General features: G+C 38.8%; 1 protein-coding gene across 1 annotated transcript; it reads left to right on the forward strand.

The window, feature by feature from the left end:
* Positions 1 to 61: 61 nt before the first annotated feature.
* LOC102307420 (kinesin-related protein 4) lies at positions 62 to 15418 on the forward strand. Its single transcript, XM_014329891.2, has 7 exons — positions 62 to 565; positions 2063 to 2130; positions 2220 to 2274; positions 5824 to 5871; positions 6455 to 7090; positions 7779 to 8909; positions 12658 to 15418. Exons 3-7 carry the CDS (start codon positions 2232 to 2234, stop codon positions 14694 to 14696), a joined length of 3897 nt encoding a protein of 1298 aa, XP_014185377.2. The 5' UTR covers positions 62 to 565; positions 2063 to 2130; positions 2220 to 2231; the 3' UTR covers positions 14697 to 15418.
* The last annotated feature ends 163 nt before the right edge of the window (positions 15419 to 15581 follow it).

Below are 15581 nucleotides of genomic sequence, written 5' to 3' on the forward strand. Positions count from 1 at the left end.
TGGATTCAAGCTGCTCTTCATATTTTTGGCCACCAGATGTCACCAGAGAGGACTGTGTTGAAAAGCTTCGAGTAATGAACCGTTTTTCTATACAAGCTTCAGAAAGCTTCATCTGCCCATCACTACCGTATGCTCTTCAACTTCCTCTGGAAAAACAGGACACATTACATCAGAGGCAGTGTAATGATGAATGATTATGAACACGGTGGTCTCAATGCTTTTGTCATGATCCTGTGTCTGTGACCCAGCGCTTTGAGTTTATTCTTATTATTTTCTTGTTCATTCTGATTTTGTATTAATTCTTTAGGTTGGGTTCTCGTGTCTTGTGATCCCTTCCTGTGTCTTCCCTCTGCTCTGTTTGTGTTCCCGAGTTTGTGTTGTAGAACAGTCTGTGAGTTTCCTGTTTTGTTTTGTAGGTTTGTGTCCCGTTATGCCTTCTGGCATCATTGATCACGTGACTCTATCCAGCCGAACCAAGCATCGAGACACTTCTGGAGCATTGTGTTGTTTTTTTTGGATACACGCGCCCGAACTGCAGCTTCAAACAGAGCGTGGAAATGAGCAGGTTGCGTTTTTTTTCTTTAATTAATCGATTTATTTTACTTCTTCTATAAAATTACAGGAAAGACACACTGACACTGCTCAGGTGAAAACAGCTTTAACCTGGTTAGGGTATGTAGTCGTGCGGAAATAAATAAACTATCCGCAAACTAAAGAAACATGTGAAAAGATAGTTTTACATTTTCAGACAGTTAAAATGGACAAAAATCTCAGTCTGGTTCAAGTCGATACTAGAGTGCTTTCACTTTCGCTTTTATAGTCGAATGCACTAAGAACGTGCGATTGTAAAATGTTATTTCCGTTTCTCACCGTTATACACACATTCATTAAATAACTTATTTCCTTCCTTTTATTTCCAAACTCCTTTTTTGCAAAGTTTTTGTTTGTTTTGTTTGTTTGTTTTTGCTGCAGGAAACAATGCATAAGTTGTAGTTTGACAGATCATTTAAAATGTTTGGGTTTTTTTGACATGTCATATTCTTTTACTGAGATGGCCTACAAAGAATCATGGCTATGATAATATTTTGATGTCTGCAACTCTTTGGGATTATATCTGACTGTTTAATAACTATTTCTAACTATTTCTTTATATTCAGCATAACAGACTCGCCTGTCTCATAACTGTGAGACACATTGAAATATGTTGTGATAATTATAGTTACATTCCCCCCACATATAAGCATGGAAATGTTTTCTCATTTAATCTACACAGACTTTTGATAGTGTTGAGGTTTGTCTGTAACAGTTTTTTATTTTTATTTTGTAAAAACGTACATGTATATTAAGCATATATATTTTTGCATAAGCAAAAAACAAAAAAACCTATAAAAACCAAAACTAGTCACAGACTTTATTTCTTTGGACTGCTTTTAGCTTTGATGGCATACATTCATCATGGGATCATATAGATGAGTTAATACAACGTCACAACATTCATTTTCATCCAGAGTTACATTAACTGTTCCTTAATATCTTGTAATAATGAGGTAGAGTATATTCATTTGACCTCATTTTTGGGGACATAACGTTAATAGACCAAGACTTGATCAACTGATTCCTCTGCAGGTTTTATTAATGTGTTAGACAGTTCTTAGCCTAAGTTTTAGTCATTGCAGCGCTTGCTCCTTGCTCGATGCAGGGCTAATACTTTTGTTTTCAGTAATGGTTAATAATTAACATCTGTCCCACAGCCGAGTTTTTAACTATCTGTCTGACAAAGTATCTCTAAGACACCCACCCCACCCCCGCCCCCCCCACCTCATAGTTTTCTAGACATTCCCACTTGCCACCGCCTACTAGACTTGCTCCATAGTGGAGTCACTCATGATCACTGGGTTTTTCTCTTATTGAAGGCCTTTATGTTACAGTATAGTGCCTTGAGGCCGCTGCTGTGATAAGGCACTATATAAATAAAACTGAGTGGAACATTTTTCATTTAGTTTATTAACTCTAACTCACATCTAAAACGTATATCTGCTGTTCTTCTTCTTGTGCTGTAAAGTTGGTGTAAAGATGACAACGCTTTTTTAGAAATCCTTCAGATCTGAGACCTCGGGAACACCCAGAGAAGTAAGTGTTTACTTGCGGAGCTTTAACACTCATTCATTATATTCAACTATGGCTTTTAAAGAGCTAAATAGTTTTATTCTTCCCACCAGCTGAACCACTCAATGATGTTTCCAGCAGAGTCCATTTCGGCAACTTATGAAGCTGGTAAGTGCAGTTCTGCATCCATTATAGCACATTTCCTCATGCATGAACACTTCCACTGAATTATGCAGCTGTAACCAATTCTTCAACTTTATACCTAAGTTATACCTAAGATTAAATGAGATAACATTTCCATGCTTACTCCAGCCAGCGGGTGGTGACAGTGTACATTTAGCTGTTTGGTTATGGCTCAAAGTGCTAGAAGAAAAAAACACATACAGGGTGGAATTCGCAATTCACCTGAGCCTACTGCACCACACTCCAACAAATGCGACTAAGCTGGCAGTAGGAGGAATAATCAGCTGGTATCAAGAACCTGGCAGTATCATTAATCACATGTGTCCATTGCAGTGGATATTGATAGACTTTTGCAAAAATATAAAGGTGCTGGATTTGAGTAAAACTTAATTTCATCCAGCGTTCCTGTAGGTCACATAAAAAAATACTGCTGTACAAAAGTCTTAAGCATCTACTAGTTTCTTTATATTTTGCTAAGAAAATTGGAAATAAGTGCAGCAATTTTTCAATTGTGCAATTATATATTTTTATTTAAGTATGTAAGGCAGAAAGCAAGTTTGTATAAATCTAATGAGCCTGAAACTTCTGAAGCAGCTTTCTGTAATGTCTTTACGTAGTCTTCAGGAATATTTCTCCAGGCTTCCTGACAGACATTCAAAGCTCTTCTTTGGATTTTTCTTTCTTTTGTTCTGTTTTCTGTCAAGATGATCCCACACTGCTTCAGTAACGCTGAAAAATGAAGCCATTAATTGTCAGTTTTCCAGATGATATCGCATGATAGATCAAAATCTGATGGTATATTTATAATTTCAATAAATTCTGACAAGATCCCCAACACCACTGGATGAAATACAGCCTCAAATCATAATAGAGCCTCCACTGTGTTTTACAAATGGCTGAAGACTCCCTGCTGAACTTGTTTCCTGACCTCCTCTGCACATACTGATGATAATTTGATCCAAAATGTTGAATTTTGCAAGCCAGCAGTAGAGTGACAGCGTCTAGGTACCAGATTGAAATTCTCGGCACATCTGCAAGCCTTATAAATATATATCACCTTATAAAAAAGGGTTTGATTAGCTTGTGATTTCAGTTTATAACTTAATTTTGGTGTGATTTTATTCTCAGGAAATTGCATGGTGTTAATTGATAAAGATTTTTAACTTTTACATTTTATTCATTCAGAGCTAATATAAATGTTTCGGGGGGGTTTTAAACATTTTACATACATGAATTCATGAGTTCGTACGGGTGCTTAAACTCCTTGAAAATGCTTGGATTTTAATATTGTCTTTTCAAGGTTTGAAAAGTGCTTGAATTTTAGATGTGGTTCTTCAAACTGCTTGAAGCTGTAACTGTATTTCATTCACCACAAATAACTATCTGATTGCAGCACATCAGATAGAAAAATAAAATGAGTCGCAAAGTCTGAAAGCAAAATTTCTCCTCCTGGGCTGCCTTGCACCACTGCATGGCAGCGCTAGCACAGCAGTTAGTTATGGCATGATAATGTGAGTTATTTCCCTCAAGTGAAAGTTATAAACATTAGCCTGATACATAACTAGCCAACTTAAGGTTTTCTGATTAAAGGGTAAAAGTGAAGTTGTCAGTAGTAAGTAAATAGAATACTGTTTATATTTATGTGCATTGCTGCAGCTTTTTCATTAACTTGGTGCTTTTATGACACCTTAGGGGGGAAATGATGGTAACGTAACGGACCGATCCATATGGGCACAAAGAATAGTCCCTTTTTTGTGCTACCAAAGTTCCCTGACTTTCATTCAAAATCTGTTTATCGTGAGCACCTACACATTAAACAACTTAAACATTATAATGGCTTCAAGCTCACATTGAGGCCTGTGGGGCTCTATCAGCCCCTGAGACTCTAATAGACAAATTTCATATATGAATATTTCATACTTTAAGGCTGCCTGTTTATTTAACAGAGATGAACAATAAATTATAATTGTACACAATAATATCACATGATACATTAAATAAATAGATATTAGGTAGATGCTTGTGCATTCTTAAAGTCTGTTCTCCATGTCTGTCTTACTGCACATGATGTTATTAGCACAAACAAAGGTCATAATTTAGGACTTCAACAATAATATAGACAGCAACAGTGGCAGTCCTCGCCTGTTTGGCGCCCTGATGACTTTGAACTTTTCTTGTTCATCTTCCATTGGTTTTAATTTTGCACTCCAGTATGAACACAAATCCCCCAACGAGGATCACCACAACATAACCTAACACACCTACACCTTAGTTCACAGATTCACTTTGTCTAAGGTTTATTTCTGGGATTTCACACAACCCAGGATTCCAATCATGAGTAGATAATGGGCTTGTATTTACAACATTATGAATGAAATGTGCTCCACTTGGAAGCAGCCGGCCCCCTTTCGACGGCTTGTGTGTGAGACTTTAAATCATCAAACTGTAAATTTTATATTGTTATTGATCCCTTTACCCCGAGTCCTAAAGTGTATATTTATTGTTTGTTTACTGGCACTGCTGTAACTGGAGCCTCGTCGTCTCGTCTCTCTATATGCTGGACTGTCTGTAGCGGAGATGACAATAAAGTTTACTTTGACTTCAGCAGCGAGCACGCGCACTGAGGGCTCTCGCGCTCACTTTTCGCTTATAGAATTTCGAAAAAACATCGGTGCAGATTAAAAGTCTGTATTATAATGTCTGCTGTTTTCGTGTTTGTTGGTTTGTTTTTATTTTGTTTTATTTTGCGAGCTCCAGCCGACCAGAGAATTCCCGCCCTCTCCTCCCTGTGCAGCAAGCAGCAGGCGCACCTCGCAAACGGAGGGCGCCCTTACTCCCAGCAAATGGGCGATAGAAAACCGATCGGTGCCTGTGACATTCCCAATATGCGCTGGCTGATGTCGGGCAGCATGAGTACGAGCAATTTTTTATTTATTTTTTTGCTGATGCCCGTGTCGCCGCCCCCCACCCCGGGCAACGCCCCTATCAAAAACCGCTACTGGACAGCAAGTAAACATCTTACAGTTACTTTTATTGAGAATTAACTTTAAAGAAACAAAAATCAGTTTCCTATTTTTTTGTGTCAAATAGGAAAGAAGCATCAATATCTGATGAGAAGTGGTGTTGTATTTTTTGTATTTTTTCAAGAGGAGATGAATATCTCTAACAAGTTGATTTTTTTCACATTTGCTCATCTTAATGTTTAAGTGAAATGTGCTTTTTGAGTTTAAACACTATATGCATATAAGGCAACCTTTTCCTTTTGCAGTATTTTTGTGTGGTGTGTTTTTCTATGTTTTAACATTTTCACATTGTCTTACTGAGGTGATGCAAAGTGAAACATGCATATTTTTTTTTGGTATTGTGCTGGAAAAGCTTGAAAATGGACCTTGAAAGTATTTAAAAAGTGCTTCAATTTGACCCTGAAAAAGGTGTATGAACCTTAAGTTGTTTTAAAAATATTCCAGTGCCATATGGGAAAGGAAGTTGACCTCCAAAAGAATGCATAAGAGTGACATTTATGTATACTTACAGGTCAACCTCTGAAGCGCAGCAGCAGCTATGAAAAAATGCGCCCTGATAGTAAGTCAAACTAAACAAGATCAGAGTACTACTGTGCTTAATTAGGTTTGCATGTACAGTGTTGATTTGATTGTTCTTCTTTAGTTGTAAAAATTCATTATAAATGTTTTTTCATTGTCACTGCACACTGCACAATAGAGTTTCTTTATTAACTCAGATTAATGAAGAAACATAACTTATCAACTTTGCGTACCATCTGCAGGATTTCTGATCAGGGTGTACCTGTTTTAATCTCTTTACAAATTAAATCCCAAATGCACAGAATGACAATAACAGGTCCTTTATTTTGTTTGTTTTCTGGATCACCAACAACTACTCAAAGTATTTACAGTGATTCCAGTCATTGTTCAGGTATCAGGGTTTACATTGTCTTGTATGAAGCATTTTTATGCATTGATCATTTTTTATCAGATTTTCTTAAATGAAAAATCAATTAAAAAAAACATAAACAAATGTTGCAACAAACTGCGAGATCAGATTTGTATGACACCATAATGGACATATAATGTGGATATAGTTTGATAGGTTTTTGAATATTTTTAATAATAATGTGATTCTTTACATATCTGAATTTTCTTCTCAGTGTCTGAGCTGAGGGTTGTTTTGCTGGGCAACAGCTGGTCTGAGAGGAGTTCAGTGGGAAATGTTCTCATCGGAGAGACCGTGTTCAATGCTGAGAAAGAATGGAATACCTGTCTGAGAGTGACCGGACCTGTGGAAGACAAAACCATAGCTCTCATCAATGCTCCTGATCTGCTGGATCCGAACATGTCTGATGACCAACTGACAGAGATTATAGACAAATGTAAGAGTCTCTCTGAACCGGGACCTCACGTCTTCTTGTTGGTTATACAGCCTGAAACCTTCACTGGGGAAAACCAGAAGAAGCTACAATCAGTCCTGGAAAACTTCAGCGATCTATCATTTGATCACTCATTGATAGTGATATCATCGCCTGGTGGTCAGAGCTCTGGTTCCACTGAAAACTATCTGCAGCATCCACCGGTAACAGATATGATCAAGAAATGTAAAGACAGCTTGTTTTGGCAGAACCTTGAACAACGTCAACTGGTAAAAGCTATGGGAAAAATTGTACAGCAGAGTGATGGAGATCACGTGAGCTGTAATGTTTCCACAGCCACTACATCTGGTTTGCCCAGTTACCGACCAAGCCTGACACAAGGAGAAACTGTCACTGTCAACCAGGATCCTGTTAAAGGTACTTTTTTCATTTAGTAGTATTCTTCATAAATTGCTTTTGTTGTATAACAATCATGCATTACAAATATTTTACCAACTCCCACCATGTTTGCATCTGAGAGGCAGCTGATTGGTTGTCATTAGTGGTGGTTAGCATTTTCTTTCTTCACCATTCGAACAGCCAGTATAAATGACTTCAGTAAACCTAAGAATGTCTTCCTTACAGGCTGGCAGTTTTTTGTTACAACAACAAATGGTGTAAGTCATAATAAAATGTGATTTAATAATCACACTATAGCTGCTCAGTGAGGTTCAATATAGAAAAAGCAAAGTTTTATTACAGCCACTCTAAAATGCTGCCCCAGAAAACATCCATTTAGCTGGCAGTCAGTTGTTAGTCACTTTATAGTTCATTTGAACCTTGAGGCCAGTTCCACTGTATTTTACAAAAACATGGAAATGAGCTAAAAGGCTGGCATTGTCATATTAATGTTGTTTCCACAAACGATAGTGGTCTAATCAGACCATCTCTCACAAAGAAAAAAATTCACTTAACTAATCAAATGCTTTGCGTTCTGTTTGAGATTCATAGCCTTTAGAAAGGACTCTTGATTTATGTCAAACTACCAGCATTGTCATAGTTGGAATTTTAGCAAGTCAAAACCAACTCTGAACTGTGACTTTGTTTTTTCTCTTTTTTATTTCAGCATCTTCCTTCAGGATTGTACTTTTGGGGAGAAATGAGGACAAAAAGGGAAAACTGTTTAATTTGATTCTAAAAACTCAAGATTCTTATTTGAAAAGATTCCAAACAACAAAACAATGTGTGGCCTCCTGTGGGGAGTGGAGAGGAAACTCTGTAACAGTCGTGAAAACTCCAGACATGCTCAGTCAAACTGAAGATGTAGTAAGAACACAGGTGGAGAGGTGCATCAGACTTTGCTCACCTGGACCAAATGTTCTTCTGCTGCTAGTGGATTCTGATTTCAATGAGAAGAAGAGAGAAAGACTGAACTTCATCCTGAGCTTGTTTGGTCATGATGCCTTTAAATACTCGATGGTCATCCTGACAGAAAAGAAGATCAGTAACAGTGTAAATAAGCTTGTTAAGGAATGTGGGGACAGAATGTGTGGAGTAAATGACACTACACGTAAAACGCTAATGGTTGAGATTGAGAAAATCATTCCTGGGCACAACAAGCCTTCTTTAAACCTGGTTCTGTGTGGGAGGAGAGGAGCAGAGAAGACGTCAGCAGCCAAGGCCATTTTAGGTCAGACTGAGCTTCATCCAGCCTCCAACTCATCAGAGTGTGTTAAACATCAGGGACAGGTGTGTGGACGTTGGGCTTCCCTGGTGGAGCTGCCTGCCTTGTATGGAAAACCTCAGGAGGCAGTGATGGAGGAATCACTCAGGTGTATCTCCCTCTGTGATCCTGAGGGTGTCCATGCCTTCATCCTGGTCCTACCTGTGGCTCCCCTCACTGATGAAGACAAGGGAGAGTTAGAGACCATCCAGAACACATTCAGCTCTCGAGTCAATGACTTCACCATGATTCTGTTCACTGTGGACTCAGATCCTACAGATCCAGCTGTTCTTAACTTTGTAAAGAAAAACCAGGACATCCAGGAGCTCTGTGAGAGCTGTGGAGGAAGATCTGTTGTTCTCAATGTCAAAGACAAAGGGCAGATATCAAAGCTGCTGGAAACAGTGGAAAAGATGACATCTGGCAACGATGAATCAAGCTATACACTCACCATGTTTACACGTGTCTATGTGGATAAAATCACCACGCTCCAGGCAGAACTGAAAAACTTGAATCTACATGACATAGGCCTTTGTAAGTATTTTATATATAGTTTCATAGGTTTTATAAAACTTATAAATATGCCAAGGTTGAAGATCCTGTCTACACACATAAAATCCAGACATTGGAACAGACATTATTCTTACTCAACCTCCAGTTCTCATTCATCATATTAATTAGACTTATACTTGGTTGTATTTTTGATTAAGAATAAATATTTTTTGATATTTACAAAAGTACATACAAACTACATTTAGCATAAGAATTTTAAACATGAAAGACTGGATGTTAAGGCCTTATACCCTCTCTCAGATGTAATGAGAGGTGAGCCAGGGCATCTCCTGTCCCTTTGAATTGCACTGTTCTCGATACCTGCAGGCCAAATAGTTCAATGTTTGTTTCATCAGGCCAGAGAATTTTGGCCTTATTGCAAACTCCAGGCTGAGGTCTGGACTTTGGCAGGACTATTGCAACACTTTCATTTCATTTTCTTTTTCAGCCATTCTGTGGTAGATGTCTGGCTGTGCTTGGAATCATCGTCCTGTTGATGACTCAGTTTGGTCCAAGTTTTAGCTCTCAGACAGATCTCACATTTTGTATAAGGTGTTTGTGCTGATATGCTTGGTTTGGTTTTCTCCAAAAGGATTTTTGTGCATTATGTCCATACATCTCTGCTTTGGCCACATCTGTCCACACTAGATTGTTCCATAAATTTTTGGTTTGTTTAGATTAGAGATGGACCGATCCGATATTGCGTATCGGTATCGGTCCATCTCTAGTTTAGATGCATCTTTGAAAATCTCATACATACTACTTTGTTCTTGAAAACAGTCTTGAATAAGAGGTAGATCACATTATTCGGAAAGGGCCTAATAACACTTCACAGATTGATGAGCAGCAACAGTCTGAAATCAATGCTGATGTTTTTCCTCTTTGATATTGTGTTGACACACATGAATGCTCCAGACCAGCAAACTGCCAAACCCGCTGCTTTTATAGAGGTGCTCTTACCTGCTCATGATCAAGTCAAGCAAGCACATTTGATTATCAGCAAACTGGCTGCTACTTGTCCTCTGAATTCTTCGGAAGCATAAAGGTGTATTTATGAGATCTTGGCACTGAAGTTGTTGTAAACATTTTCCTAATCTTGTGGTGGATTTTGGCTTTTATTTTTTGTGGGGGCTAATTCTCATTTGATTTGACGTCTCCCTCTTGAGGCTGATGACAGAAGAAATATATTGTCAAAATTACATAGCGGTTATTGTTTAGAGAGGTTATGACAATAGTGAGAGAGGTCTGTCTTAGACATGCACTGATAGACTGGCCAGGGACCGTCAGCTGATCGGAATCAGCAAAGCTCTATATCACCAGGTCCTTACATTAAAACACACCATTATAATTGCAATCGGTGTGTTTCCCAATTCCTTACGTATTGATACTTGTGTAGGACAATTTGTTGTCACATTTAATGTAACTGGTAAGCATAGTTTTACATTTTTTATTAATTTTTAGGGCCCGGGCACTGACAGTGCAAAGGCCGTATTGTATCTGCTCCGTTTCTTCTTCTTATTATTATTCAGGCAAAACAAGGGCCTTTTTGAGGGCTTTAACATGCTCAAAAACTCATGAAATTTTGCACACATGCCAGGTCTGGTGAAAAATTTTGTATTTTAATGGTTTTACATATGAGCACTAGGAAATGGCTCTAGAGCGCCACCTATGTGTTGTTAAATGCAGCCCTACAAACACATCGTTTGAGCTACATGTATGAAATCTGGCACACATGTGTACCATGCCGAGACAAACAAACAAAAAAAGTCTGTTGGTCCATTGACGCAAACCCAACAGGAAGTCCGCAATTTGGAAGTGAAGGTGACATTTTGGCTCTAATTTTGCCATTTCCATGCCTCGAACTTTTTCGAACTCCTCCTTGGGATTTGGTCGTATAAGCTTCATCTTTGGTCAGTGTCAACTACACACCTGGGCCATGTTAAATTGCGGAGCTTTTGAGTTTTCGTGATACGGTGAGGGGGTGACGCCATGGCGAATTTTGATGACTCGCCATGAAAATCTTGTTGCCTCTCATTCTATCATACATTGTCCGATTTGGACCAAAGTGAACACATATGATAAGGCTCCAGCCCTGAACATATTTCAACTGCCATATTTGTTATCGGGGACAGCGCCACTTAGTGGGAACAGGAAATGTCATGTTTTACACTTTGGGGTACAGTATTGTGATGGGTGACATCTGCAGCCTCAAATTTCTCCAGGAAAGCCTTAAGGAGTTGGTCTTGTGTTACAGTGAAAACTGTGAGTTTTCGCGAAAGGGTGTGACCCCAGCGGCATGGCGAACTTTGATGTCTTGCCATGAAGAAACAAATTAGTGTAACTCAATGAAATCCAGTCTGATCAGTACCAGACTTTACAGGCATGATGTCACACCCGCCCTGAACAGATTGATGTGCCCATTGTCGGGAATATGAAGAGCGCCACCTAGTGGCAACAGGAAATGTCATGGCTTTCACTTTGTTGTACTGATTTTCACAGGTTCATCGTGGACACCTCAAAAGCGGTGAATATCACCATGAGTCCCTCTTGATGCTTCAGTGAGAAAATTGTGACTGTAAACTGAACGGTGCACCCTGGTGGTAACGCGGTTCACCATGAAAAATGAAGTAGCTTTTGAGGGGCTTGGAAAGTTTAAAAAGTCTTGAAATTTGGCGCACACCTCCAATGTGATGAAGGCTTTGTTGTTATGTGATCACTTTCCTTGAATAGCGCAAAATGGCTCCACAGCGCGTGTTTTATCTATGAGTCTGAAACCTCGTAAGCTTATGGAAGATATCAAGATGTACAAAAAAGTCTCTTGGAGTAATATCCCAAATCCAACAGGAAGTCAGCCATTTTAAAATTAATGTGTAATTTTGGCGACATTTTCCCCTCCTTTCAGGCCTCGTACTTTGACGAACTCCTCCAAGGGATTTCATCAGATTGGACCGATCTGCAGTTTGTGGAATCTAAAGACCTTTGTGATGTTAAATTGCGAAGCTTTTTACGTTCAGGAAAACGGGGTGGTCATGGCGGTACTTGGGGTTTCAATCACTCGCCAAAAAGCAGTAATCTGCTGTCACTCAAAAACACAATGTCCAATCTCTCCCAAAGGTCGCAGGCGTGATGAGACTCGAGCTCGGAAATGTTTGTTATGCCATTTGTCAGTAATGGTTAGAGCGCCACCTAGTGGGACGACTATAATCATGGTTGAATGAGGATATTAGCTGGTGGTTAAATGCATGAATTCCATCAATGTGACATCAGATCGGACGTGCTGGTTTTAGGTGTTGGGCGTGGCTCGACACGACGGGGTGCTCATAACGCTGCTTGCAGCTTTCATTTTTTTATTGTAATTGTGTGAAGGGATGGATGGTAATCTAAACAACAACCTTTTGAAATTATTTAACATGGTCTTTAATACCAAACATGACCTGTGAGCTAAAAGAATAAGCGATTGAGAAAAACAAAACTTGTTCCTAAGGGATACAGTGTACGCTTGGCTGACTGTTTTGACTTTGTTCTCATTCATCACTAAGTCATGTATCAGAGTTTTTGTCTTTTAGTTAGGGTTTTTTGTAACAGATAACAATAATGTTCAGTCAGTGGCAGTATTTGATGTCCTGGTATTAAATGTTTTTGTACATCTAACTCAAAATTAGAAGGTACTGAAAGATTATTTCAGTGAGTTAGGATTACCTTTCAATAACTATGTACTCTTAACTTACAGTGGATGAAGAGAAGCAGAGCTCAGACCGTCTCAGGATTGTGCTGATCGGAAAGACTGGCAGTGGAAAGAGCTCCTCAGGAAACACCATCCTAGGAAGAAAAGAGTTCACAGCTGGCGCAAGCCAGACATCAATCACCAAACAGTGTCAGAAAGCAGAGGGTGACGTGGACGGTCGTCCTGTTGTCGTGCTCGACACTCCTGGACTCTTTGACTCGACTTTGTCACATGAAGAGGTCTGTGAGGAGATGACTAAGTGCATCAGTCTTCTGGCTCCAGGACCACATGTCTTCCTGTTGGTGTTGCAGATTGGCCGACTCACAGCAGAGGAGAAGGAGACTCTGAAGCTGATCAAGAAAGTCTTTGGGAAAAATTCAGAGACGTTCACCATCATTCTTTTCACAGGAGGAGATACACTCGAACATCATGAACAGTCTATTGAAGATTACATTAAACATGCATGTGATGATTCCTTTAAAAGTCTGATCGCTGACTGTGAATTGAGATACCATGTGTTCAATAACCGTGAGAAACAAAGCTGCACACAAGTCAGTGAGCTGATAAAAAAGATTGACACCATGCTTAACAAAAATGGAGGAAACTGCTTCACCAATGAGATGCTGCAAGAAGCTGAAGCAGCAATAAAGAAACAAATGGAGAAGCTGCTGAAAGAGAAGGAAGAAGAGATGAAGAGACAGAGGGAGGAACTCGAAAGAAAACACCAGGAAGAAATGAAATCAATGAAAAGACAAATGGAAGAGCAAAGAAAAGAAAATGAACAGAGAGATGAGCAACTCAGACAGTTACGGGAAAGCATTGACTTTCAGTCTGAAGAGAGAAAGAAAGAACAAGAAACTAGAAAGAAAGAGAGAGAAACAGAAGAACTTAAAAGACAAGGATGGGAACAAAAAATTCAAGAATTGGAGAAAGAACTACGATCAGAGTCAGAATCAAAGGAAATGATTAACAGGGAGCTTGAACAGTACAAAGAAAATATAAGAGAGCAGGATCAACTGAAAGAAAAACAAAACCAAGATGATGAACAGAAAGAGCAGAAACTCAGGAAGCTCCAAGAAGAATACAACCAAGTAAAAGAAAAATATAAACGTGAAAAAGAAAAAGAGGATGAAATCAAAATAGAACAAGAAGAGAAACTAAAAGAGTTGGAGGAAAACTATAAGAAAGAAATTGAAAGCATGCAGGAAGACATGGAGAAGTTTAAAGAAGAGGCCAGACAAACAGCTGAAGAGTTCAACGAATTCAGAGAAAAAAATGAAGCTGTGATAGAAAAACTCATGGAGGAGGTGACGGATCTAAAGGAGCAACATCAGAAAGACCTGCTGGGAAAAATGGAGGAATATGAAAGATTAAAGGATCTGTCAGACTACAAAGAAAGTCTGAAGCAGGAAATAGATGTTCTGCAGGGTAAACATAAATCAGAAATGGCTGATTTAGTCCTGATGCTCCTGAGTCAAAAGCAGGAAAACAAGAAAAAAATTACAAGTATGCAGGAATCACACAGAAAAGAGGAAGAGAAGCTTAAAAAGGATCTTTCAAATGAGAAAAAGGAAGAAGAGAAGGAAGAAATTGGTAAACTAAAGAAGAAACAAAAAGAAAAAATGAAAGGATTCAGGAAACAGCTTTTGACCCAAAACAAAGACGACTGGGAGACAGAAAGGAGAAAGCTGTCCATCCAACATGAAAAAGAAATTTGTGATTTGAAGCAAACTCTTTTAACAAAGCAGCAACAAAATAAAAAGGAAAAATTGGGTAAACTAAAAGAAGAACACGAGCAAAAGCTGGAAAATTTCAAACAAAAGCTTCTGAAAGAAAATGAAAAAAATGAGAAAGAACAACTTGATGAGCTGCAGAAGAAACAGGAAAAAGAAATTAATGAACTAAAACAGAAACTCGGGACCCAAGATGACGACAGTACCAGGAAGGAACTGGAAGAAATGCAGAAAAAACACGAAACAGAAATTAATGCGCTGAAAGAAAAACTTCTGATTACAGACGAGAAACAGTCCTGCTTTGTCTCATGAGCAAAACTGCAGACATCAAGAGAGACATTCATGTCCTTTAATGATGCCAAGTATCACTATAACACATTATTGGGGACATTTTGGGAGTCTGTGGGGACTGAAGCACTTCTGGAACCAGCTTCAAGTGGACTAAAACTAAACTAAACTGGACTAACTAAGACAGATATAGCTACCTTAATTCTACCGTAAAACAATAAGACAAGCTACGCCCTCTCCCATGCTCCCAGGATGTGGGGTGAAGCCAGAACACCCTAGAATGTTACAGACCTCCATGAGACAGTCTTTCAATATGCCACCAACTATATACTTCTACACACAAGTGCAGTATTCTACCATATGCAAACTTATATCATTAAAAGATTATACTGACTACTAAGTACAATTTTCCATTGACAGTATTCTTTTATACTTTGAGTTGTGGAATAGTTTCTGATTGTCATTTTACAGATGTACTGAACATCAGTTAATAGTCTTCTTGTCATGATCCTGGGTCTTCTGACCCAGCGTTTTAAGTTTATTTTGTTCATTAGGTTATCTAAGTTCATTTGGTTATTAGACTCCTTGTGTTTTCTTCCCCTGTATTTAAGTTTCCCCTCACCCTTTATGTTTCATGCTGCGTGTCTTATGTTATCAAGTTTGTATTATCATGTCTGTCTCATGTTTCCTGTTTTATTTTGAAGGAGTCGTGTGTTCTTTGTTCATTGTATTTAGTTTCACTTCCCTTGTCCTGTCATTAGGCTCATGTCAGTCAGCTGTTCCTCCATGTGTTCCTGATAGGTTTGTAGCTTGAACCCATCCGCTGGAACGTTAAAGGCAATATAATTACACTGCAAAGCAAGACACAAGTAGGCAAGCTTCTTCATGTTTCTCGTGCACGGGAGAGAG

Source organism: Haplochromis burtoni, unplaced genomic scaffold (assembly GCF_018398535.1).
Source record: "Haplochromis burtoni strain Fernald_Lab_line unplaced genomic scaffold, NCSU_Asbu1 Contig_597, whole genome shotgun sequence".
Taxonomy (NCBI): Eukaryota; Metazoa; Chordata; class Actinopteri; order Cichliformes; family Cichlidae; genus Haplochromis; species Haplochromis burtoni.